The sequence below is a fragment of the Phytophthora sojae genome, assembly GCF_000149755.1.
Source record: "Phytophthora sojae unplaced genomic scaffold PHYSOscaffold_1, whole genome shotgun sequence".
Lineage (NCBI taxonomy): Eukaryota > Oomycota > Peronosporomycetes > Peronosporales > Peronosporaceae > Phytophthora > Phytophthora sojae.
In genome coordinates, this window is record NW_009258115.1 from 3,858,578 (window position 1) to 3,878,640 (window position 20,063).

Consider the following 20,063-nt stretch of genomic DNA (forward strand, 5'->3'; position numbering starts at 1 on the left):
GTACTCGAGTCTGTCCGGCCATTGGTCGGCGCGTGCAGGCCTACTTGTCGGCGCTGGCGACCGTGCGGAAACGCGTGCGAGCGAGCAGCTCAATGAAGCCGCGAGAGAACTGGTCGACCAGGCGAGCTGCGGTGCGAGGAGACGAACGCGACGCTCGGAGCTGCGTGCGATGCGAAGGAGGCGACCCCGTCGGTGGCTGGATCGGATGTGGGCAGTACGTGTCGAAATGGTCGGTCGATCAATGGTGGCGATAGGATGAACGCGCTCGCGTTGCGTGTGGCAGCGTGCGTAGGTGGTGCGTTTGGTGTTTGTGTTTGTGTTTGTGTTTGTTTGTTGTTGGTCTTGATTGTGTGTTTGTTGGTGGCGATGGTGTTCAGCCTTCCCATATAGTCTAGGCGGTTAGGATAGCTGGCTCTCACCCAGCAGACCCGGGTTCGAGTCCCGGTGTGGGAACATCTTTTGCTCTTCTTTGCTGCTTCTCCACTCTTCTTTTCGCCGCTTTGGGCGTTCGTCACAGTCTCGGTGCCGTGCTGACCCGCTGCTACATCCCATCCACGGATCCAACCATGCTCGCACGACCAGGAGGTACTCGAGTCTGTCCGGCCATTGGTCGGCGCGTGCAGGCCTACTTGTCGGCGCTGGCGACCGTGCGGAAACGCGTGCGAGCGAGCAGCTCAATGAAGCCGCGAGAGAGCTGGTCGACCAGGCGAGCTGCGGTGCGAGGAGACGAACGCGACGCTCGGAGCTGCGTGCGATGCGAAGGAGGCGACCCCGTCGGTGGCTGGATCGGATGTGGGCAGTACGTGTCGAAATGGTCGGTCGATCAATGGTGGCGATAGGATGAACGCGCTCGCGTTGCGTGTGGCAGCGTGCGTAGGTGGTGCGTTTGGTGTTTGCGTTTGTTTGTTGTTGGTCTTGATTGTGTGTTTGTTGGTGGCGATGGTGTTCAGCCTTCCCATATAGTCTAGGCGGTTAGGATAGCTGGCTCTCACCCAGCAGACCCGGGTTCGAGTCCCGGTGTGGGAACATCTTTTGCTCTTCTTTGCTGCTTCTCCACTCTTCTTTTCGCCGCTTTGGGCGTTCGTCACAGTCTCGGTGCCGTGCTGACCCGCTGCTACATCCCATCCACGGATCCAACCATGCTCGCACGACCAGGAGGTACTCGAGTCTGTCCGGCCATTGGTCGGCGCGTGCAGGCCTACTTGTCGGCGCTGGCCACCGTGCGGAAACGCGTGCGAGCGAGCAGCTCAATGAAGCCGCGAGAGAGCTGGTCGACCAGGCGAGCTGCGGTGCGAGGAGACGAACGCGACGCTCGGAGCTGCGTGCGATGCGAAGGAGGCGACCCCGTCGGTGGCTGGATCGGATGTGGGCAGTACGTGTCGAAATGGTCGGTCGATCAATGGTGGCGATAGGATGAACGCGCTCGCGTTGCGTGTGGCAGCGTGCGTAGGTGGTGCGTTTGGTGTTTGCGTTTGTGTTTGTGTTTGTTTGTTGTTGGTCTTGATTGTGTGTTTGTTGGTGGCGATGGTGTTCAGCCTTCCCATATAGTCTAGGCGGTTAGGATAGCTGGCTCTCACCCAGCAGACCCGGGTTCGAGTCCCGGTGTGGGAACATCTTTTGCTCTTCTTTGCTGCTTCTCCACTCTTCTTTTCGCCGCTTTGGGCGTTCGTCACAGTCTCGGTGCCGTGCTGACCCGCTGCTACATCCCATCCACGGATCCAACCATGCTCGCACGACCAGGAGGTACTCGAGTCTGTCCGGCCATTGGTCGGCGCGTGCAGGCCTACTTGTCGGCGCTGGCCACCGTGCGGAAACGCGTGCGAGCGAGCAGCTCAATGAAGCCGCGAGAGAGCTGGTCGACCAGGCGAGCTGCGGTGCGAGGAGACGAACGCGACGCTCGGAGCTGCGTGCGATGCGAAGGAGGCGACCCCGTCGGTGGCTGGATCGGATGTGGGCAGTACGTGTCGAAATGGTCGGTCGATCAATGGTGGCGATAGGATGAACGCGCTCGCGTTGCGTGTGGCAGCGTGCGTAGGTGGTGCGTTTGGTGTTTGTGTTTGTGTTTGTGTTTGTGTTTGTTTGTTGTTGGTCTTGATTGTGTGTTTGTTGGTGGCGATGGTGTTCAGCCTTCCCATATAGTCTAGGCGGTTAGGATAGCTGGCTCTCACCCAGCAGACCCGGGTTCGAGTCCCGGTGTGGGAACATCTTTTGCTCTTCTTTGCTGCTTCTCCACTCTTCTTTTCGCCGCTTTGGGCGTTCGTCACAGTCTCGGTGCCGTGCTGACCCGCTGCTACATCCCATCCACGGATCCAACCATGCTCGCACGACCAGGAGGTACTCGAGTCTGTCCGGCCATTGGTCGGCGCGTGCAGGCCTACTTGTCGGCGCTGGCCACCGTTCGGAAACGCGTGCGAGCGAGCAGCTCAATGAAGCCGCGAGAGAGCTGGTCGACCAGGCGAGCTGCGGTGCGAGGAGACGAACGCGACGCTCGGAGCTGCGTGCGATGCGAAGGAGGCGACCCCGTCGGTGGCTGGATCGGATGTGGGCAGTACGTGTCGAAATGGTCGGTCGATCAATGGTGGCGATAGGATGAACGCGCTCGCGTTGCGTGTGGCAGCGTGCGTAGGTGGTGCGTTTGGTGTTTGTGTTTGTGTTTGTGTTTGTTTGTTGTTGGTCTTGATTGTGTGTTTGTTGGTGGCGATGGTGTTCAGCCTTCCCATATAGTCTAGGCGGTTAGGATAGCTGGCTCTCACCCAGCAGACCCGGGTTCGAGTCCCGGTGTGGGAACATCTTTTGCTCTTCTTTGCTGCTTCTCCACTCTTCTTTTCGCCGCTTTGGGCGTTCGTCACAGTCTCGGTGCCGTGCTGACCCGCTGCTACATCCCATCCACGGATCCAACCATGCTCGCACGACCAGGAGGTACTCGAGTCTGTCCGGCCATTGGTCGGCGCGTGCAGGCCTACTTGTCGGCGCTGGCCACCGTGCGGAAACGCGTGCGAGCGAGCAGCTCAATGAAGCCGCGAGAGAGCTGGTCGACCAGGCGAGCTGCGGTGCGAGCAGACGAACGCGACGCTCGGAGCTGCGTGCGATGCGAAGGAGGCGACCCCGTCGGTGGCTGGATCGGATGTGGGCAGTACGTGTCGAAATGGTCGGTCGATCAATGGTGGCGATAGGATGAACGCGCTCGCGTTGCGTGTGGCAGCGTGCGTAGGTGGTGCGTTTGGTGTTTGTGTTTGTGTTTGTGTTTGTTTGTTGTTGGTCTTGATTGTGTGTTTGTTGGTGGCGATGGTGTTCAGCCTTCCCATATAGTCTAGGCGGTTAGGATAGCTGGCTCTCACCCAGCAGACCCGGGTTCGAGTCCCGGTGTGGGAACATCTTTTGCTCTTCTTTGCTGCTTCTCCACTCTTCTTTTCGCCGCTTTGGGCGTTCGTCACAGTCTCGGTGCCGTGCTGACCCGCTGCTACATCCCATCCACGGATCCAACCATGCTCGCACGACCAGGAGGTACTCGAGTCTGTCCGGCCATTGGTCGGCGCGTGCAGGCCTACTTGTCGGCGCTGGCCACCGTGCGGAAACGCGTGCGAGCGAGCAGCTCAATGAAGCCGCGAGAGAGCTGGTCGACCAGGCGAGCTGCGGTGCGAGCAGACGAACGCGACGCTCGGAGCTGCGTGCGATGCGAAGGAGGCGACCCCGTCGGTGGCTGGATCGGATGTGGGCAGTACGTGTCGAAATGGTCGGTCGATCAATGGTGGCGATAGGATGAACGCGCTCGCGTTGCGTGTGGCAGCGTGCGTAGGTGGTGCGTTTGGTGTTTGTGTTTGTGTTTGTGTTTGTGTTTGTTTGTTGTTGGTCTTGATTGTGTGTTTGTTGGTGGCGATGGTGTTCAGCCTTCCCATATAGTCTAGGCGGTTAGGATAGCTGGCTCTCACCCAGCAGACCCGGGTTCGAGTCCCGGTGTGGGAACATCTTTTGCTCTTCTTTGCTGCTTCTCCACTCTTCTTTTCGCCGCTTTGGGCGTTCGTCACAGTCTCGGTGCCGTGCTGACCCGCTGCTACATCCCATCCACGGATCCAACCATGCTCGCACGACCAGGAGGTACTCGAGTCTGTCCGGCCATTGGTCGGCGCGTGCAGGCCTACTTGTCGGCGCTGGCGACCGTGCGGAAACGCGTGCGAGCAGCTCAATGAAGCCGCGAGAGAGCTGGTCGACCAGGCGAGCTGCGGTGCGAGCAGACGAACGCGACGCTCGGAGCTGCGTGCGATGCGAAAGAGGCGACCCCGTCGGTGGCTGGATCGGATGTGGGCAGTACGTGTCGAAATGGTCGGTCGATCAATGGTGGCGATAGGATGAACGCGCTCGCGTTGCGTGTGGCAGCGTGCGTAGGTGGTGCGTTTGGTGTTTGTGTTTGTGTTTGTTTGTTGTTGGTCTTGATTGTGTGTTTGTTGGTGGCGATGGTGTTCAGCCTTCCCATATAGTCTAGGCGGTTAGGATAGCTGGCTCTCACCCAGCAGACCCGGGTTCGAGTCCCGGTGTGGGAACATCTTTTGCTCTTCTTTGCTGCTTCTCCACTCTTCTTTTCGCCGCTTTGGGCGTTCGTCACAGTCTCGGTGCCGTGCTGACCCGCTGCTACATCCCATCCACGGATCCAACCATGCTCGCACGACCAGGAGGTACTCGAGTCTGTCCGGCCATTGGTCGGCGCGTGCAGGCCTACTTGTCGGCGCTGGCCACCGTGCGGAAACGCGTGCGAGCGAGCAGCTCAATGAAGCCGCGAGAGAGCTGGTCGACCAGGCGAGCTGCGGTGCGAGCAGACGAACGCGACGCTCGGAGCTGCGTGCGATGCGAAGGAGGCGACCCCGTCGGTGGCTGGATCGGATGTGGGCAGTACGTGTCGAAATGGTCGGTCGATCAATGGTGGCGATAGGATGAACGCGCTCGCGTTGCGTGTGGCAGCGTGCGTGGGTGGTGCGTTTGGTGTTTGTGTTTGTTTGTTGTTGGCTTTGATTGTGAGTTTGTTGGTGGCGATGGTGTTCAGCCTTCCCATATAGTCTAGGCGGTTAGGATAGCTGGCTCTCACCCAGCAGACCCGGGTCGAGTCCCGGTGTGGGAACATCTTTTGCTCTTCTTTGCTGCTTCTCCACTCTTGTTTTCGCCGCTTTGGGCGTTCGTCACAGTCTCGGTGCCGTGCTGACCCGCTGCTACATCCCATCCACGGATCCAACCATGCTCGCACGACCAGGAGGTACTCGAGTCTGTCCGGCCATTGGTCGGCGCGTGCAGGCCTACTTGTCGGCGCTGGCCACCGTGCGGAAACGCGTGCGAGCGAGCAGCTCAATGAAGCCGCGAGAGAGCTGGTCGACCAGGCGAGCTGCGGTGCGAGCAGACGAACGCGACGCTCGGAGCTGCGTGCGATGCGAAGGAGGCGACCCGATCGGTGGCTGGATCGGATGTGGGCAGTACGTGTCGAAATGGTCGGTCGATCAATGGTGGCGATAGGATGAACGCGCTCGCGTTGCGTGTGGCAGCGTGCGTAGGTGGTGCGTTTGGTGTTTGGTGTTTGTGTTTGTTTGTTGTTGGTCTTGATTGTGTGTTTGTTGGTGGCGATGGTGTTCAGCCTTCCCATATAGTCTAGGCGGTTAGGATAGCTGGCTCTCACCCAGCAGACCCGGGTCGAGTCCCGGTGTGGGAACGTCTTTTGCTCTTCTTTGCTGCTTCTCCACTCTTGTTTTCGCCGCTTTGGGCGTTCGTCACAGTCTCGGTGCCGTGCTGACCCGCTGCTACATCCCATCCACGGATCCAACCATGCTCGCACGACCAGGAGGTACTCGAGTCTGTCCGGCCATTGGTCGGCGCGTGCAGGCCTACTTGTCGGCGCTGGCCACCGTGCGGAAACGCGTGCGAGCGAGCAGCTCAATGAAGCCGCGAGAGAGCTGGTCGACCAGGCGAGCTGCGGTGCGAGCAGACGAACGCGACGCTCGGAGCTGCGTGCGATGCGAAGGAGGCGACCCGATCGGTGGCTGGATCGGATGTGGGCAGTACGTGTCGAAATGGTCGGTCGATCAATGGTGGCGATAGGATGAACGCGCTCGCGTTGCGTGTGGCAGCGTGCGTAGGTGGTGCGTTTGGTGTTTGTGTTTGTGTTTGTGTTTGTTTGTTGTTGGTCTTGATTGTGTGTTTGTTGGTGGCGATGGTGTTCAGCCTTCCCATATAGTCTAGGCGGTTAGGATAGCTGGCTCTCACCCAGCAGACCCGGGTCGAGTCCCGGTGTGGGAACATCTTTTGCTCTTCTTTGCTGCTTCTCCACTCTTGTTTTCGCCGCTTTGGGCGTTCGTCACAGTCTCGGTGCCGTGCTGACCCGCTGCTACATCCCATCCACGGATCCAACCATGCTCGCACGACCAGGAGGTACTCGAGTCTGTCCGGCCATTGGTCGGCGCGTGCAGGCCTACTTGTCGGCGCTGGCGACCGTGCGGAAACGCGTGCGAGCGAGCAGCTCAATGAAGCCGCGAGAGAGCTGGTCGACCAGGCGAGCTGCGGTGCGAGCAGACGAACGCGACGCTCGGAGCTGCGTGCGATGCGAAGGAGGCGACCCCGTCGGTGGCTGGATCGGATGTGGGCAGTACGTGTCGAAATGGTCGGTCGATCAATGGTGGCGATAGGATGAACGCGCTCGCGTTGCGTGTGGCAGCGTGCGTAGGTGGTGCGTTTGGTGTTTGTGTTTGTTTGTTGTTGGCCTTGATTGTGTGTTTGTTGGTGGCGATGGTGTTCAGCCTTCCCATATAGTCTAGGCGGTTAGGATAGCTGGCTCTCACCCAGCAGACCCGGGTCGAGTCCCGGTGTGGGAACATCTTTTGCTCTTCTTTGCTGCTTCTCCACTCTTGTTTTCGCCGCTTTGGGCGTTCGTCACAGTCTCGGTGCCGTGCTGACCCGCTGCTACATCCCATCCACGGATCCAACCATGCTCGCACGACCAGGAGGTACTCGAGTCTGTCCGGCCATTGGTCGGCGCGTGCAGGCCTACTTGTCGGCGCTGGCGACCGTGCGGAAACGCGTGCGAGCGAGCAGCTCAATGAAGCCGCGAGAGAGCTGGTCGACCAGGCGAGCTGCGGTGCGAGCAGACGAACGCGACGCTCGGAGCTGCGTGCGATGCGAAGGAGGCGACCCGATCGGTGGCTGGATCGGATGTGGGCAGTACGTGTCGAAATGGTCGGTCGATCAATGGTGGCGATAGGATGAACGCGCTCGCGTTGCGTGTGGCAGCGTGCGTAGGTGGTGCGTTTGGTGTTTGTGTTTGTGTTTGTTTGTTGTTGGCCTTGATTGTGTGTTTGTTGGTGGCGATGGTGTTCAGCCTTCCCATATAGTCTAGGCGGTTAGGATAGCTGGCTCTCACCCAGCAGACCCGGGTCGAGTCCCGGTGTGGGAACATCTTTTGCTCTTCTTTGCTGCTTCTCCACTCTTCTTTTCGCCGCTTTGGGCGTTCGTCACAGTCTCGGTGCCGTGCTGACCCGCTGCTACATCCCATCCACGGATCCAACCATGCTCGCACGACCAGGAGGTACTCGAGTCTGTCCGGCCATTGGTCGGCGCGTGCAGGCCTACTTGTCGGCGCTGGCGACCGTGCGGAAACGCGTGCGAGCGAGCAGCTCAATGAAGCCGCGAGAGAGCTGGTCGACCAGGCGAGCTGCGGTGCGAGCAGACGAACGCGACGCTCGGAGCTGCGTGCGATGCGAAGGAGGCGACCCGATCGGTGGCTGGATCGGATGTGGGCAGTACGTGTCGAAATGGTCGGTCGATCAATGGTGGCGATAGGATGAACGCGCTCGCGTTGCGTGTGGCAGCGTGCGTAGGTGGTGCGTTTGGTGTTTGGTGTTTGTGTTTGTGTTTGTTTGTTGTTGGTCTTGATTGTGTGTTTGTTGGTGGCGATGGTGTTCAGCCTTCCCATATAGTCTAGGCGGTTAGGATAGCTGGCTCTCACCCAGCAGACCCGGGTCGAGTCCCGGTGTGGGAACATCTTTTGCTCTTCTTTGCTGCTTCTCCACTCTTGTTTTCGCCGCTTTGGGCGTTCGTCACAGTCTCGGTGCCGTGCTGACCCGCTGCTACATCCCATCCACGGATCCAACCATGCTCGCACGACCAGGAGGTACTCGAGTCTGTCCGGCCATTGGTCGGCGCGTGCAGGCCTACTTGTCGGCGCTGGCGACCGTGCGGAAACGCGTGCGAGCGAGCAGCTCAATGAAGCCGCGAGAGAGCTGGTCGACCAGGCGAGCTGCGGTGCGAGCAGACGAACGCGACGCTCGGAGCTGCGTGCGATGCGAAGGAGGCGACCCCGTCGGTGGCTGGATCGGATGTGGGCAGTACGTGTCGAAATGGTCGGTCGATCAATGGTGGCGATAGGATGAACGCGCTCGCGTTGCGTGTGGCAGCGTGCGTAGGTGGTGCGTTTGGTGTTTGTGTTTGTTTGTTGTTGGCCTTGATTGTGTGTTTGTTGGTGGCGATGGTGTTCAGCCTTCCCATATAGTCTAGGCGGTTAGGATAGCTGGCTCTCACCCAGCAGACCCGGGTCGAGTCCCGGTGTGGGAACATCTTTTGCTCTTCTTTGCTGCTTCTCCACTCTTCTTTTCGCCGCTTTGGGCGTTCGTCACAGTCTCGGTGCCGTGCTGACCCGCTGCTACATCCCATCCACGGATCCAACCATGCTCGCACGACCAGGAGGTACTCGAGTCTGTCCGGCCATTGGTCGGCGCGTGCAGGCCTACTTGTCGGCGCTGGCGACCGTGCGGAAACGCGTGCGAGCGAGCAGCTCAATGAAGCCGCGAGAGAGCTGGTCGACCAGGCGAGCTGCGGTGCGAGCAGACGAACGCGACGCTCGGAGCTGCGTGCGATGCGAAGGAGGCGACCCGATCGGTGGCTGGATCGGATGTGGGCAGTACGTGTCGAAATGGTCGGTCGATCAATGGTGGCGATAGGATGAACGCGCTCGCGTTGCGTGTGGCAGCGTGCGTAGGTGGTGCGTTTGGTGTTTGGTGTTTGTGTTTGTTTGTTGTTGGTCTTGATTGTGTGTTTGTTGGTGGCGATGGTGTTCAGCCTTCCCATATAGTCTAGGCGGTTAGGATAGCTGGCTCTCACCCAGCAGACCCGGGTCGAGTCCCGGTGTGGGAACATCTTTTGCTCTTCTTTGCTGCTTCTCCACTCTTCTTTTCGCCGCTTTGGGCGTTCGTCACAGTCTCAGTGCCGTGCTGACCCGCTGCTACATCCCATCCACGGATCCAACCATGCTCGCACGACCAGGAGGTACTCGAGTCTGTCCGGCCATTGGTCGGCGCGTGCAGGCCTACTTGTCGGCGCTGGCGACCGTGCGGAAACGCGTGCGAGCGAGCAGCTCAATGAAGCCGCGAGAGAGCTGGTCGACCAGGCGAGCTGCGGTGCGAGCAGACGAACGCGACGCTCGGAGCTGCGTGCGATGCGAAGGAGGCGACCCGATCGGTGGCTGGATCGGATGTGGGCAGTACGTGTCGAAATGGTCGGTCGATCAATGGTGGCGATAGGATGAACGCGCTCGCGTTGCGTGTGGCAGCGTGCGTAGGTGGTGCGTTTGGTGTTTGGTGTTTGTGTTTGTTTGTTGTTGGTCTTGATTGTGTGTTTGTTGGTGGCGATGGTGTTCAGCCTTCCCATATAGTCTAGGCGGTTAGGATAGCTGGCTCTCACCCAGCAGACCCGGGTCGAGTCCCGGTGTGGGAACATCTTTTGCTCTTCTTTGCTGCTTCTCCACTCTTGTTTTCGCCGCTTTGGGCGTTCGTCACAGTCTCGGTGCCGTGCTGACCCGCTGCTACATCCCATCCACGGATCCAACCATGCTCGCACGACCAGGAGGTACTCGAGTCTGTCCGGCCATTGGTCGGCGCGTGCAGGCCTACTTGTCGGCGCTGGCGACCGTGCGGAAACGCGTGCGAGCGAGCAGCTCAATGAAGCCGCGAGAGAGCTGGTCGACCAGGCGAGCTGCGGTGCGAGCAGACGAACGCGACGCTCGGAGCTGCGTGCGATGCGAAGGAGGCGACCCGATCGGTGGCTGGATCGGATGTGGGCAGTACGTGTCGAAATGGTCGGTCGATCAATGGTGGCGATAGGATGAACGCGCTCGCGTTGCGTGTGGCAGCGTGCGTAGGTGGTGCGTTTGGTGTTTGTGTTTGTTTGTTGTTGGTCTTGATTGTGTGTTTGTTGGTGGCGATGGTGTTCAGCCTTCCCATATAGTCTAGGCGGTTAGGATAGCTGGCTCTCACCCAGCAGACCCGGGTTCGAGTCCCGGTGTGGGAACATCTTTTGCTCTTCTTTGCTGCTTCTCCACTCTTGTTTTCGCCGCTTTGGGCGTTCGTCACAGTCTCGGTGCCGTGCTGACCCGCTGCTACATCCCATCCACGGATCCAACCATGCTCGCACGACCAGGAGGTACTCGAGTCTGTCCGGCCATTGGTCGGCGCGTGCAGGCCTACTTGTCGGCGCTGGCCACCGTGCGGAAACGCGTGCGAGCGAGCAGCTCAATGAAGCCGCGAGAGAGCTGGTCGACCAGGCGAGCTGCGGTGCGAGCAGACGAACGCGACGCTCGGAGCTGCGTGCGATGCGAAGGAGGCGACCCCGTCGGTGGCTGGATCGGATGTGGGCAGTACGTGTCGAAATGGTCGGTCGATCAATGGTGGCGATAGGATGAACGCGCTCGCGTTGCGTGTGGCAGCGTGCGTAGGTGGTGCGTTTGGTGTTTGTGTTTGTGTTTGTTTGTTGTTGGTCTTGATTGTGTGTTTGTTGGTGGCGATGGTGTTCAGCCTTCCCATATAGTCTAGGCGGTTAGGATAGCTGGCTCTCACCCAGCAGACCCGGGTTCGAGTCCCGGTGTGGGAACATCTTTTGCTCTTCTTTGCTGCTTCTCCACTCTTGTTTTCGCCGCTTTGGGCGTTCGTCACAGTCTCGGTGCCGTGCTGACCCGCTGCTACATCCCATCCACGGATCCAACCATGCTCGCACGACCAGGAGGTACTCGAGTCTGTCCGGCCATTGGTCGGCGCGTGCAGGCCTACTTGTCGGCGCTGGCCACCGTGCGGAAACGCGTGCGAGCGAGCAGCTCAATGAAGCCGCGAGAGAGCTGGTCGACCAGGCGAGCTGCGGTGCGAGCAGACGAACGCGACGCTCGGAGCTGCGTGCGATGCGAAGGAGGCGACCCCGTCGGTGGCTGGATCGGATGTGGGCAGTACGTGTCGAAATGGTCGGTCGATCAATGGTGGCGATAGGATGAACGCGCTCGCGTTGCGTGTGGCAGCGTGCGTAGGTGGTGCGTTTGGTGTTTGTGTTTGTGTTTGTTTGTTGTTGGTCTTGATTGTGTGTTTGTTGGTGGCGATGGTGTTCAGCCTTCCCATATAGTCTAGGCGGTTAGGATAGCTGGCTCTCACCCAGCAGACCCGGGTCGAGTCCCGGTGTGGGAACATCTTTTGCTCTTCTTTGCTGCTTCTCCACTCTTGTTTTCGCCGCTTTGGGCGTTCGTCACAGTCTCGGTGCCGTGCTGACCCGCTGCTACATCCCATCCACGGATCCAACCATGCTCGCACGACCAGGAGGTACTCGAGTCTGTCCGGCCATTGGTCGGCGCGTGCAGGCCTACTTGTCGGCGCTGGCGACCGTGCGGAAACGCGTGCGAGCGAGCAGCTCAATGAAGCCGCGAGAGAGCTGGTCGACCAGGCGAGCTGCGGTGCGAGCAGACGAACGCGACGCTCGGAGCTGCGTGCGATGCGAAGGAGGCGACCCGATCGGTGGCTGGATCGGATGTGGGCAGTACGTGTCGAAATGGTCGGTCGATCAATGGTGGCGATAGGATGAACGCGCTCGCGTTGCGTGTGGCAGCGTGCGTAGGTGGTGCGTTTGGTGTTTGGTGTTTGTGTTTGTTTGTTGTTGGTCTTGATTGTGTGTTTGTTGGTGGCGATGGTGTTCAGCCTTCCCATATAGTCTAGGCGGTTAGGATAGCTGGCTCTCACCCAGCAGACCCGGGTCGAGTCCCGGTGTGGGAACATCTTTTGCTCTTCTTTGCTGCTTCTCCACTCTTGTTTTCGCCGCTTTGGGCGTTCGTCACAGTCTCGGTGCCGTGCTGACCCGCTGCTACATCCCATCCACGGATCCAACCATGCTCGCACGACCAGGAGGTACTCGAGTCTGTCCGGCCATTGGTCGGCGCGTGCAGGCCTACTTGTCGGCGCTGGCCACCGTGCGGAAACGCGTGCGAGCGAGCAGCTCAATGAAGCCGCGAGAGAGCTGGTCGACCAGGCGAGCTGCGGTGCGAGCAGACGAACGCGACGCTCGGAGCTGCGTGCGATGCGAAGGAGGCGACCCGATCGGTGGCTGGATCGGATGTGGGCAGTACGTGTCGAAATGGTCGGTCGATCAATGGTGGCGATAGGATGAACGCGCTCGCGTTGCGTGTGGCAGCGTGCGTAGGTGGTGCGTTTGGTGTTTGTGTTTGTGTTTGTGTTTGTTTTTTGTTGGTCTTGATTGTGTGTTTGTTGGTGGCGATGGTGTTCAGCCTTCCCATATAGTCTAGGCGGTTAGGATAGCTGGCTCTCACCCAGCAGACCCGGGTTCGAGTCCCGGTGTGGGAACATCTTTTGCTCTTCTTTGCTGCTTCTCCACTCTTCTTTTCGCCGCTTTGGGCGTTCGTCACAGTCTCGGTGCCGTGCTGACCCGCTGCTACATCCCATCCACGGATCCAACCATGCTCGCACGACCAGGAGGTACTCGAGTCTGTCCGGCCATTGGTCGGCGCGTGCAGGCCTACTTGTCGGCGCTGGCCACCGTGCGGAAACGCGTGCGAGCAGCTCAATGAAGCCGCGAGAGAGCTGGTCGACCAGGCGAGCTGCGGTGCGAGCAGACGAACGCGACGCTCGGAGCTGCGTGCGATGCGAAGGAGGCGACCCCGTCGGTGGCTGGATCGGATGTGGGCAGTACGTGTCGAAATGGTCGGTCGATCAATGGTGGCGATAGGATGAACGCGCTCGCGTTGCGTGTGGCAGCGTGCGTAGGTGGTGCGTTTGGTGTTTGTGTTTGTGTTTGTGTTTGTTTGTTGTTGGTCTTGATTGTGTGTTTGTTGGTGGCGATGGTGTTCAGCCTTCCCATATAGTCTAGGCGGTTAGGATAGCTGGCTCTCACCCAGCAGACCCGGGTTCGAGTCCCGGTGTGGGAACATCTTTTGCTCTTCTTTGCTGCTTCTCCACTCTTCTTTTCGCCGCTTTGGGCGTTCGTCACAGTCTCGGTGCCGTGCTGACCCGCTGCTACATCCCATCCACGGATCCAACCATGCTCGCACGACCAGGAGGTACTCGAGTCTGTCCGGCCATTGGTCGGCGCGTGCAGGCCTACTTGTCGGCGCTGGCGACCGTGCGGAAACGCGTGCGAGCAGCTCAATGAAGCCGCGAGAGAGCTGGTCGACCAGGCGAGCTGCGGTGCGAGCAGACGAACGCGACGCTCGGAGCTGCGTGCGATGCGAAGGAGGCGACCCCGTCGGTGGCTGGATCGGATGTGGGCAGTACGTGTCGAAATGGTCGGTCGATCAATGGTGGCGATAGGATGAACGCGCTCGCGTTGCGTGTGGCAGCGTGCGTAGGTGGTGCGTTTGGTGTTTGTGTTTGTGTTTGTGTTTGTTTGTTGTTGGTCTTGATTGTGTGTTTGTTGGTGGCGATGGTGTTCAGCCTTCCCATATAGTCTAGGCGGTTAGGATAGCTGGCTCTCACCCAGCAGACCCGGGTTCGAGTCCCGGTGTGGGAACATCTTTTGCTCTTCTTTGCTGCTTCTCCACTCTTGTTTTCGCCGCTTTGGGCGTTCGTCACAGTCTCGGTGCCGTGCTGACCCGCTGCTACATCCCATCCACGGATCCAACCATGCTCGCACGACCAGGAGGTACTCGAGTCTGTCCGGCCATTGGTCGGCGCGTGCAGGCCTACTTGTCGGCGCTGGCGACCGTGCGGAAACGCGTGCGAGCAGCTCAATGAAGCCGCGAGAGAGCTGGTCGACCAGGCGAGCTGCGGTGCGAGCAGACGAACGCGACGCTCGGAGCTGCGTGCGATGCGAAGGAGGCGACCCCGTCGGTGGCTGGATCGGATGTGGGCAGTACGTGTCGAAATGGTCGGTCGATCAATGGTGGCGATAGGATGAACGCGCTCGCGTTGCGTGTGGCAGCGTGCGTAGGTGGTGCGTTTGGTGTTTGTGTTTGTGTTTGTGTTTGTTTGTTGTTGGTCTTGATTGTGTGTTTGTTGGTGGCGATGGTGTTCAGCCTTCCCATATAGTCTAGGCGGTTAGGATAGCTGGCTCTCACCCAGCAGACCCGGGTTCGAGTCCCGGTGTGGGAACATCTTTTGCTCTTCTTTGCTGCTTCTCCACTCTTGTTTTCGCCGCTTTGGGCGTTCGTCACAGTCTCGGTGCCGTGCTGACCCGCTGCTACATCCCATCCACGGATCCAACCATGCTCGCACGACCAGGAGGTACTCGAGTCTGTCCGGCCATTGGTCGGCGCGTGCAGGCCTACTTGTCGGCGCTGGCCACCGTGCGGAAACGCGTGCGAGCAGCTCAATGAAGCCGCGAGAGAGCTGGTCGACCAGGCGAGCTGCGGTGCGAGCAGACGAACGCGACGCTCGGAGCTGCGTGCGATGCGAAGGAGGCGACCCCGTCGGTGGCTGGATCGGATGTGGGCAGTACGTGTCGAAATGGTCGGTCGATCAATGGTGGCGATAGGATGAACGCGCTCGCGTTGCGTGTGGCAGCGTGCGTAGGTGGTGCGTTTGGTGTTTGTGTTTGTGTTTGTGTTTGTTTGTTGTTGGTCTTGATTGTGTGTTTGTTGGTGGCGATGGTGTTCAGCCTTCCCATATAGTCTAGGCGGTTAGGATAGCTGGCTCTCACCCAGCAGACCCGGGTTCGAGTCCCGGTGTGGGAACATCTTTTGCTCTTCTTTGCTGCTTCTCCACTCTTGTTTTCGCCGCTTTGGGCGTTCGTCACAGTCTCGGTGCCGTGCTGACCCGCTGCTACATCCCATCCACGGATCCAACCATGCTCGCACGACCAGGAGGTACTCGAGTCTGTCCGGCCATTGGTCGGCGCGTGCAGGCCTACTTGTCGGCGCTGGCGACCGTGCGGAAACGCGTGCGAGCAGCTCAATGAAGCCGCGAGAGAGCTGGTCGACCAGGCGAGCTGCGGTGCGAGCAGACGAACGCGACGCTCGGAGCTGCGTGCGATGCGAAGGAGGCGACCCCGTCGGTGGCTGGATCGGATGTGGGCAGTACGTGTCGAAATGGTCGGTCGATCAATGGTGGCGATAGGATGAACGCGCTCGCGTTGCGTGTGGCAGCGTGCGTAGGTGGTGCGTTTGGTGTTTGTGTTTGTGTTTGTGTTTGTTTGTTGTTGGTCTTGATTGTGTGTTTGTTGGTGGCGATGGTGTTCAGCCTTCCCATATAGTCTAGGCGGTTAGGATAGCTGGCTCTCACCCAGCAGACCCGGGTTCGAGTCCCGGTGTGGGAACATCTTTTGCTCTTCTTTGCTGCTTCTCCACTCTTGTTTTCGCCGCTTTGGGTGTTCGTCACAGTCTCGGTGCCGTGCTGACCCGCTGCTACATCCCATCCACGGATCCAACCATGCTCGCACGACCAGGAGGTACTCGAGTCTGTCCGGCCATTGGTCGGCGCGTGCAGGCCTACTTGTCGGCGCTGGCCACCGTGCGGAAACGCGTGCGAGCGAGCAGCTCAATGAAGCCGCGAGAGAGCTGGTCGACCAGGCGAGCTGCGGTGCGAGCAGACGAACGCGACGCTCGGAGCTGCGTGCGATGCGAAGGAGGCGACCCCGTCGGTGGCTGGATCGGATGTGGGCAGTACGTGTCGAAATGGTCGGTCGATCAATGGTGGCGATAGGATGAACGCGCTTGCGTTGCGTGTGGCAGCGTGCGTAGGTGGTGCGTTTGGTGTTTGTGTTTGTGTTTGTTTGTTGTTGGTCTTGATTGTGTGTTTGTTGGTGGCGATGGTGTTCAGCCTTCCCATATAGTCTAGGCGGTTAGGATAGCTGGCTCTCACCCAGCAGACCCGGGTCGAGTCCCGGTGTGGGAACATCTTTTGCTCTTCTTTGCTGCTTCTCCACTCTTGTTTTCGCCGCTTTGGGCGTTCGTCACAGTCTCGGTGCCGTGCTGACCCGCTGCTACATCCCATCCACGGATCCAACCATGCTCGCACGACCAGGAGGTACTCGAGTCTGTCCGGCCATTGGTCGGCGCGTGCAGGCCTACTTGTCGGCGCTGGCCACCGTGCGGAAACGCGTGCGAGCGAGCAGCTCAATGAAGCCGCGAGAGAGCTGGTCGACCAGGCGAGCTGCGGTGCGAGCAGACGAACGCGACGCTCGGAGCTGCGTGCGATGCGAAGGAGGCGACCCCGTCGGTGGCTGGATCGGATGTGGGCAGTACGTGTCGAAATGGTCGGTCGATCAATGGTGGCGATAGGATGAACGCGCTCGCGTTGCGTGTGGCAGCGTGCGTAGGTGGTGCGTTTGGTGTTTGTGTTTGTGTTTGTTTGTTGTTGGTCTTGATTGTGTGTTTGTTGGTGGCGATGGTGTTCAGCCTTCCCATATAGTCTAGGCGGTTAGGATAGCTGGCTCTCACCCAGCAGACCCGGGTCGAGTCCCGGTGTGGGAACATCTTTTGCTCTTCTTTGCTGCTTCTCCACTCTTGTTTTCGCCGCTTTGGGCGTTCGTCACAGTCTCGGTGCCGTGCTGACCCGCTGCTACATCCCATCCACGGATCCAACCATGCTCGCACGACCAGGAGGTACTCGAGTCTGTCCGGCCATTGGTCGGCGCGTGCAGGCCTACTTGTCGGCGCTGGCCACCGTGCGGAAACGCGTGCGAGCGAGCAGCTCAATGAAGCCGCGAGAGAGCTGGTCGACCAGGCGAGCTGCGGTGCGAGCAGACGAACGCGACGCTCGGAGCTGCGTGCGATGCGAAGGAGGCGACCCCGTCGGTGGCTGGATCGGATGTGGGCAGTACGTGTCGAAATGGTCGGTCGATCAATGGTGGCGATAGGATGAACGCGCTCGCGTTGCGTGTGGCAGCGTGCGTGGGTGGTGCGTTTGGTGTTTGTGTTTGTTTGTGGTTGGCTTTGATTGTGTGTTTGTTGGTGGCGATGGTGTTCAGCCTTCCCATATAGTCTAGGCGGTTAGGATAGCTGGCTCTCACCCAGCAGACCCGGGTTCGAGTCCCGGTGTGGGAACATCTTTTGCTCTTCTTTGCTGCTTCTCCACTCTTCTTTTCGCCGCTTTGGGCGTTCGTCACAGTCTCGGTGCCGTGCTGACCCGCTGCTACATCCCATCCACGGATCCAACCATGCTCGCACGACCAGGAGGTACTCGAGTCTGTCCGGCCATTGGTCGGCGCGTGCAGGCCTACTTGTCGGCGCTGGCGACCGTGCGGAAACGCGTGCGAGCGAGCAGCTCAATGAAGCCGCGAGAGAGCTGGTCGACCAGGCGAGCTGCGGTGCGAGCAGACGAACGCGACGCTCGGAGCTGCGTGCGATGCGAAGGAGGCGACCCCGTCGGTGGCTGGATCGGATGTGGGCAGTACGTGTCGAAATGGTCGGTCGATCAATGGTGGCGATAGGATGAACGCGCTCGCGTTGCGTGTGGCAGCGTGCGTAGGTGGTGCGTTTGGTGTTTGTGTTTGTGTTTGTGTTTGTTTGTTGTTGGTCTTGATTGTGTGTTTGTTGGTGGCGATGGTGTTCAGCCTTCCCATATAGTCTAGGCGGTTAGGATAGCTGGCTCTCACCCAGCAGACCCGGGTTCGAGTCCCGGTGTGGGAACATCTTTTGCTCTTCTTTGCTGCTTCTCCACTCTTCTTTTCGCCGCTTTGGGCGTTCGTCACAGTCTCGGTGCCGTGCTGACCCGCTGCTACATCCCATCCACGGATCCAACCATGCTCGCACGACCAGGAGGTACTCGAGTCTGTCCGGCCATTGGTCGGCGCGTGCAGGCCTACTTGTCGGCGCTGGCGACCGTGCGGAAACGCGTGCGAGCAGCTCAATGAAGCCGCGAGAGAGCTGGTCGACCAGGCGAGCTGCGGTGCGAGCAGACGAACGCGACGCTCGGAGCTGCGTGCGATGCGAAGGAGGCGACCCCGTCGGTGGCTGGATCGGATGTGGGCAGTACGTGTCGAAATGGTCGGTCGATCAATGGTGGCGATAGGATGAACGCGCTCGCGTTGCGTGTGGCAGCGTGCGTAGGTGGTGCGTTTGGTGTTTGTGTTTGTGTTTGTTTGTTGTTGGTCTTGATTGTGTGTTTGTTGGTGGCGATGGTGTTCAGCCTTCCCATATAGTCTAGGCGGTTAGGATAGCTGGCTCTCACCCAGCAGACCCGGGTCGAGTCCCGGTGTGGGAACATCTATTGCTCTTCTTTGCTGCTTCTCCACTCTTGTTTTCGCCGCTTTGGGCGTTCGTCACAGTCTCGGTGCCGTGCTGACCCGCTGCTACATCCCATCCACGGATCCAACCATGCTCGCACGACCAGGAGGTACTCGAGTCTGTCCGGCCATTGGTCGGCGCGTGCAGGCCTACTTGTCGGCGCTGGCCACCGTGCGGAAACGCGTGCGAGCGAGCAGCTCAATGAAGCCGCGAGAGAGCTGGTCGACCAGGCGAGCTGCGGTGCGAGCAGACGAACGCGACGCTCGGAGCTGCGTGCGATGCGAAGGAGGCGACCCCGTCGGTGGCTGGATCGGATGTGGGCAGTACGTGTCGAAATGGTCGGTCGATCAATGGTGGCGATAGGATGAACGCGCTCGCGTTGCGTGTGGCAGCGTGCGTAGGTGGTGCGTTTGGTGTTTGTGTTTGTTTGTGGTTGGTCTTGATTGTGTGTTTGTTGGTGGCGATGGTGTTCAGCCTTCCCATATAGTCTAGGCGGTTAGGATAGCTGGCTCTCACCCAGCAGACCCGGGTTCGAGTCCCGGTGTGGGAACATCTTTTGCTCTTCTTTGCTGCTTCTCCACTCTTGTTTTCGCCGCTTTGGGCGTTCGTCACAGTCTCGGTGCCGTGCTGACCCGCTGCTACATCCCATCCACGGATCCAACCATGCTCGCACGACCAGGAGGTACTCGAGTCTGTCCGGCCATTGGTCGGCGCGTGCAGGCCTACTTGTCGGCGCTGGCCACCGTGCGGAAACGCGTGCGAGCGAGCAGCTCAATGAAGCCGCGAGAGAGCTGGTCGACCAGGCGAGCTGCGGTGCGAGCAGACGAACGCGACGCTCGGAGCTGCGTGCGATGCGAAGGAGGCGACCCCGTCGGTGGCTGGATCGGATGTGGGCAGTACGTGTCGAAATGGTCGGTCGATCAATGGTGGCGATAGGATGAACGCGCTCGCGTTGCGTGTGGCAGCGTGCGTAGGTGGTGCGTTTGGTGTTTGTGTTTGTGTTTGTTTGTTGTTGGTCTTGATTGTGTGTTTGTTGGTGGCGATGGTGTTCAGCCTTCCCATATAGTCTAGGCGGTTAGGATAGCTGGCTCTCACCCAGCAGACCCGGGTTCGAGTCCCGGTGTGGGAACATCTTTTGCTCTTCTTTGCTGCTTCTCCACTCTTCTTTTCGCCGCTTTGGGCGTTCGTCACAGTCTCGGTGCCGTGCTGACCCGCTGCTACATCCCATCCACGGATCCAACCATGCTCGCACGACCAGGAGGTACTCGAGTCTGTCCGGCCATTGGTCGGCGCGTGCAGGCCTACTTGTAGGCGCTGGCCACCGTGCGGAAACGCGTGCGAGCGAGCAGCTCAATGAAGCCGCGAGAGAGCTGGTCGACCAGGCGAGCTGCGGTGCGAGCAGACGAACGCGACGCTCGGAGCTGCGTGCGATGCGAAGGAGGCGACCCCGTCGGTGGCTGGATCGGATGTGGGCAGTACGTGTCGAAATGGTCGGTCGATCAATGGTGGCGATAGGATGAACGCGCTCGCGTTGCGTGTGGCAGCGTGCGTAGGTGGTGCGTTTGGTGTTTGTGTTTGTGTTTGTGTTTGTTTGTTGTTGGCCTTGATTGTGTGT

The 20,063-nt window shown here is 59.7% G+C and overlaps 1 protein-coding gene and 34 non-coding genes across 35 annotated transcripts; all 35 read left to right on the forward strand.

Moving 5' to 3' along the window:
* Window positions 1–380: 380 nt before the first annotated feature.
* PHYSODRAFT_t71 lies at window positions 381–453 on the forward strand. The gene has a single exon. It is a non-coding gene; the product is annotated as a tRNA-Glu (tRNA).
* Window positions 454–566: 113 nt separating this feature from the next.
* Window positions 567–20,001, forward strand: PHYSODRAFT_321366 (hypothetical protein; the record flags this gene model as incomplete). The annotated part of the gene is made up of 68 exons (XM_009516552.1): window positions 567–647; window positions 724–869; window positions 1,091–1,220; window positions 1,297–1,442; window positions 1,676–1,805; window positions 1,882–2,027; window positions 2,267–2,396; window positions 2,473–2,618; window positions 2,852–2,981; window positions 3,061–3,203; window positions 3,437–3,566; window positions 3,646–3,788; window positions 4,028–4,157; window positions 4,233–4,375; window positions 4,603–4,732; window positions 4,812–4,954; window positions 5,175–5,304; window positions 5,384–5,526; window positions 5,754–5,883; window positions 5,963–6,105; window positions 6,338–6,467; window positions 6,547–6,689; window positions 6,910–7,039; window positions 7,119–7,261; window positions 7,488–7,617; window positions 7,697–7,839; window positions 8,073–8,202; window positions 8,282–8,424; window positions 8,645–8,774; window positions 8,854–8,996; window positions 9,224–9,353; window positions 9,433–9,575; window positions 9,803–9,932; window positions 10,012–10,154; window positions 10,376–10,505; window positions 10,585–10,727; window positions 10,955–11,084; window positions 11,164–11,306; window positions 11,533–11,662; window positions 11,742–11,884; window positions 12,112–12,241; window positions 12,321–12,463; window positions 12,697–12,826; window positions 12,902–13,044; window positions 13,278–13,407; window positions 13,483–13,625; window positions 13,859–13,988; window positions 14,064–14,206; window positions 14,440–14,569; window positions 14,645–14,787; window positions 15,021–15,150; window positions 15,226–15,368; window positions 15,602–15,731; window positions 15,811–15,953; window positions 16,180–16,309; window positions 16,389–16,531; window positions 16,758–16,887; window positions 16,967–17,109; window positions 17,331–17,460; window positions 17,540–17,682; window positions 17,916–18,045; window positions 18,121–18,263; window positions 18,490–18,619; window positions 18,699–18,841; window positions 19,063–19,192; window positions 19,272–19,344; window positions 19,831–19,916; window positions 19,993–20,001. 68 exons carry the CDS (start codon window positions 567–569, stop codon window positions 19,999–20,001), a joined length of 8,997 nt encoding a protein of 2,998 aa, XP_009514847.1.
* Window positions 954–1,026, forward strand: PHYSODRAFT_t72. The gene has a single exon. It is a non-coding gene; the product is annotated as a tRNA-Glu (tRNA).
* PHYSODRAFT_t73 lies at window positions 1,539–1,611 on the forward strand. The gene has a single exon. It is a non-coding gene; the product is annotated as a tRNA-Glu (tRNA).
* Window positions 2,130–2,202, forward strand: PHYSODRAFT_t74. Its single transcript has one exon. It is a non-coding gene; the product is annotated as a tRNA-Glu (tRNA).
* On the forward strand, window positions 2,715–2,787 carry PHYSODRAFT_t75. Its single transcript has one exon. It is a non-coding gene; the product is annotated as a tRNA-Glu (tRNA).
* Window positions 3,300–3,372, forward strand: PHYSODRAFT_t76. The gene has a single exon. It is a non-coding gene; the product is annotated as a tRNA-Glu (tRNA).
* PHYSODRAFT_t77 lies at window positions 3,891–3,963 on the forward strand. The gene has a single exon. It is a non-coding gene; the product is annotated as a tRNA-Glu (tRNA).
* PHYSODRAFT_t78 lies at window positions 4,466–4,538 on the forward strand. The gene has a single exon. It is a non-coding gene; the product is annotated as a tRNA-Glu (tRNA).
* Window positions 5,039–5,110, forward strand: PHYSODRAFT_t79. The gene has a single exon. It is a non-coding gene; the product is annotated as a tRNA-Glu (tRNA).
* PHYSODRAFT_t80 lies at window positions 5,618–5,689 on the forward strand. Its single transcript has one exon. It is a non-coding gene; the product is annotated as a tRNA-Glu (tRNA).
* Window positions 6,202–6,273, forward strand: PHYSODRAFT_t81. The gene has a single exon. It is a non-coding gene; the product is annotated as a tRNA-Glu (tRNA).
* PHYSODRAFT_t82 lies at window positions 6,774–6,845 on the forward strand. The gene has a single exon. It is a non-coding gene; the product is annotated as a tRNA-Glu (tRNA).
* PHYSODRAFT_t83 lies at window positions 7,352–7,423 on the forward strand. Its single transcript has one exon. It is a non-coding gene; the product is annotated as a tRNA-Glu (tRNA).
* PHYSODRAFT_t84 lies at window positions 7,937–8,008 on the forward strand. The gene has a single exon. It is a non-coding gene; the product is annotated as a tRNA-Glu (tRNA).
* PHYSODRAFT_t85 lies at window positions 8,509–8,580 on the forward strand. The gene has a single exon. It is a non-coding gene; the product is annotated as a tRNA-Glu (tRNA).
* Window positions 9,088–9,159, forward strand: PHYSODRAFT_t86. Its single transcript has one exon. It is a non-coding gene; the product is annotated as a tRNA-Glu (tRNA).
* PHYSODRAFT_t87 lies at window positions 9,667–9,738 on the forward strand. Its single transcript has one exon. It is a non-coding gene; the product is annotated as a tRNA-Glu (tRNA).
* On the forward strand, window positions 10,239–10,311 carry PHYSODRAFT_t88. Its single transcript has one exon. It is a non-coding gene; the product is annotated as a tRNA-Glu (tRNA).
* PHYSODRAFT_t89 lies at window positions 10,818–10,890 on the forward strand. Its single transcript has one exon. It is a non-coding gene; the product is annotated as a tRNA-Glu (tRNA).
* PHYSODRAFT_t90 lies at window positions 11,397–11,468 on the forward strand. The gene has a single exon. It is a non-coding gene; the product is annotated as a tRNA-Glu (tRNA).
* Window positions 11,976–12,047, forward strand: PHYSODRAFT_t91. The gene has a single exon. It is a non-coding gene; the product is annotated as a tRNA-Glu (tRNA).
* On the forward strand, window positions 12,560–12,632 carry PHYSODRAFT_t92. Its single transcript has one exon. It is a non-coding gene; the product is annotated as a tRNA-Glu (tRNA).
* On the forward strand, window positions 13,141–13,213 carry PHYSODRAFT_t93. The gene has a single exon. It is a non-coding gene; the product is annotated as a tRNA-Glu (tRNA).
* PHYSODRAFT_t94 lies at window positions 13,722–13,794 on the forward strand. Its single transcript has one exon. It is a non-coding gene; the product is annotated as a tRNA-Glu (tRNA).
* On the forward strand, window positions 14,303–14,375 carry PHYSODRAFT_t95. Its single transcript has one exon. It is a non-coding gene; the product is annotated as a tRNA-Glu (tRNA).
* Window positions 14,884–14,956, forward strand: PHYSODRAFT_t96. Its single transcript has one exon. It is a non-coding gene; the product is annotated as a tRNA-Glu (tRNA).
* On the forward strand, window positions 15,465–15,537 carry PHYSODRAFT_t97. The gene has a single exon. It is a non-coding gene; the product is annotated as a tRNA-Glu (tRNA).
* Window positions 16,044–16,115, forward strand: PHYSODRAFT_t98. The gene has a single exon. It is a non-coding gene; the product is annotated as a tRNA-Glu (tRNA).
* PHYSODRAFT_t99 lies at window positions 16,622–16,693 on the forward strand. Its single transcript has one exon. It is a non-coding gene; the product is annotated as a tRNA-Glu (tRNA).
* On the forward strand, window positions 17,194–17,266 carry PHYSODRAFT_t100. The gene has a single exon. It is a non-coding gene; the product is annotated as a tRNA-Glu (tRNA).
* Window positions 17,779–17,851, forward strand: PHYSODRAFT_t101. Its single transcript has one exon. It is a non-coding gene; the product is annotated as a tRNA-Glu (tRNA).
* Window positions 18,354–18,425, forward strand: PHYSODRAFT_t102. The gene has a single exon. It is a non-coding gene; the product is annotated as a tRNA-Glu (tRNA).
* On the forward strand, window positions 18,926–18,998 carry PHYSODRAFT_t103. Its single transcript has one exon. It is a non-coding gene; the product is annotated as a tRNA-Glu (tRNA).
* On the forward strand, window positions 19,505–19,577 carry PHYSODRAFT_t104. Its single transcript has one exon. It is a non-coding gene; the product is annotated as a tRNA-Glu (tRNA).
* Window positions 20,002–20,063: the final 62 nt, after the last annotated feature.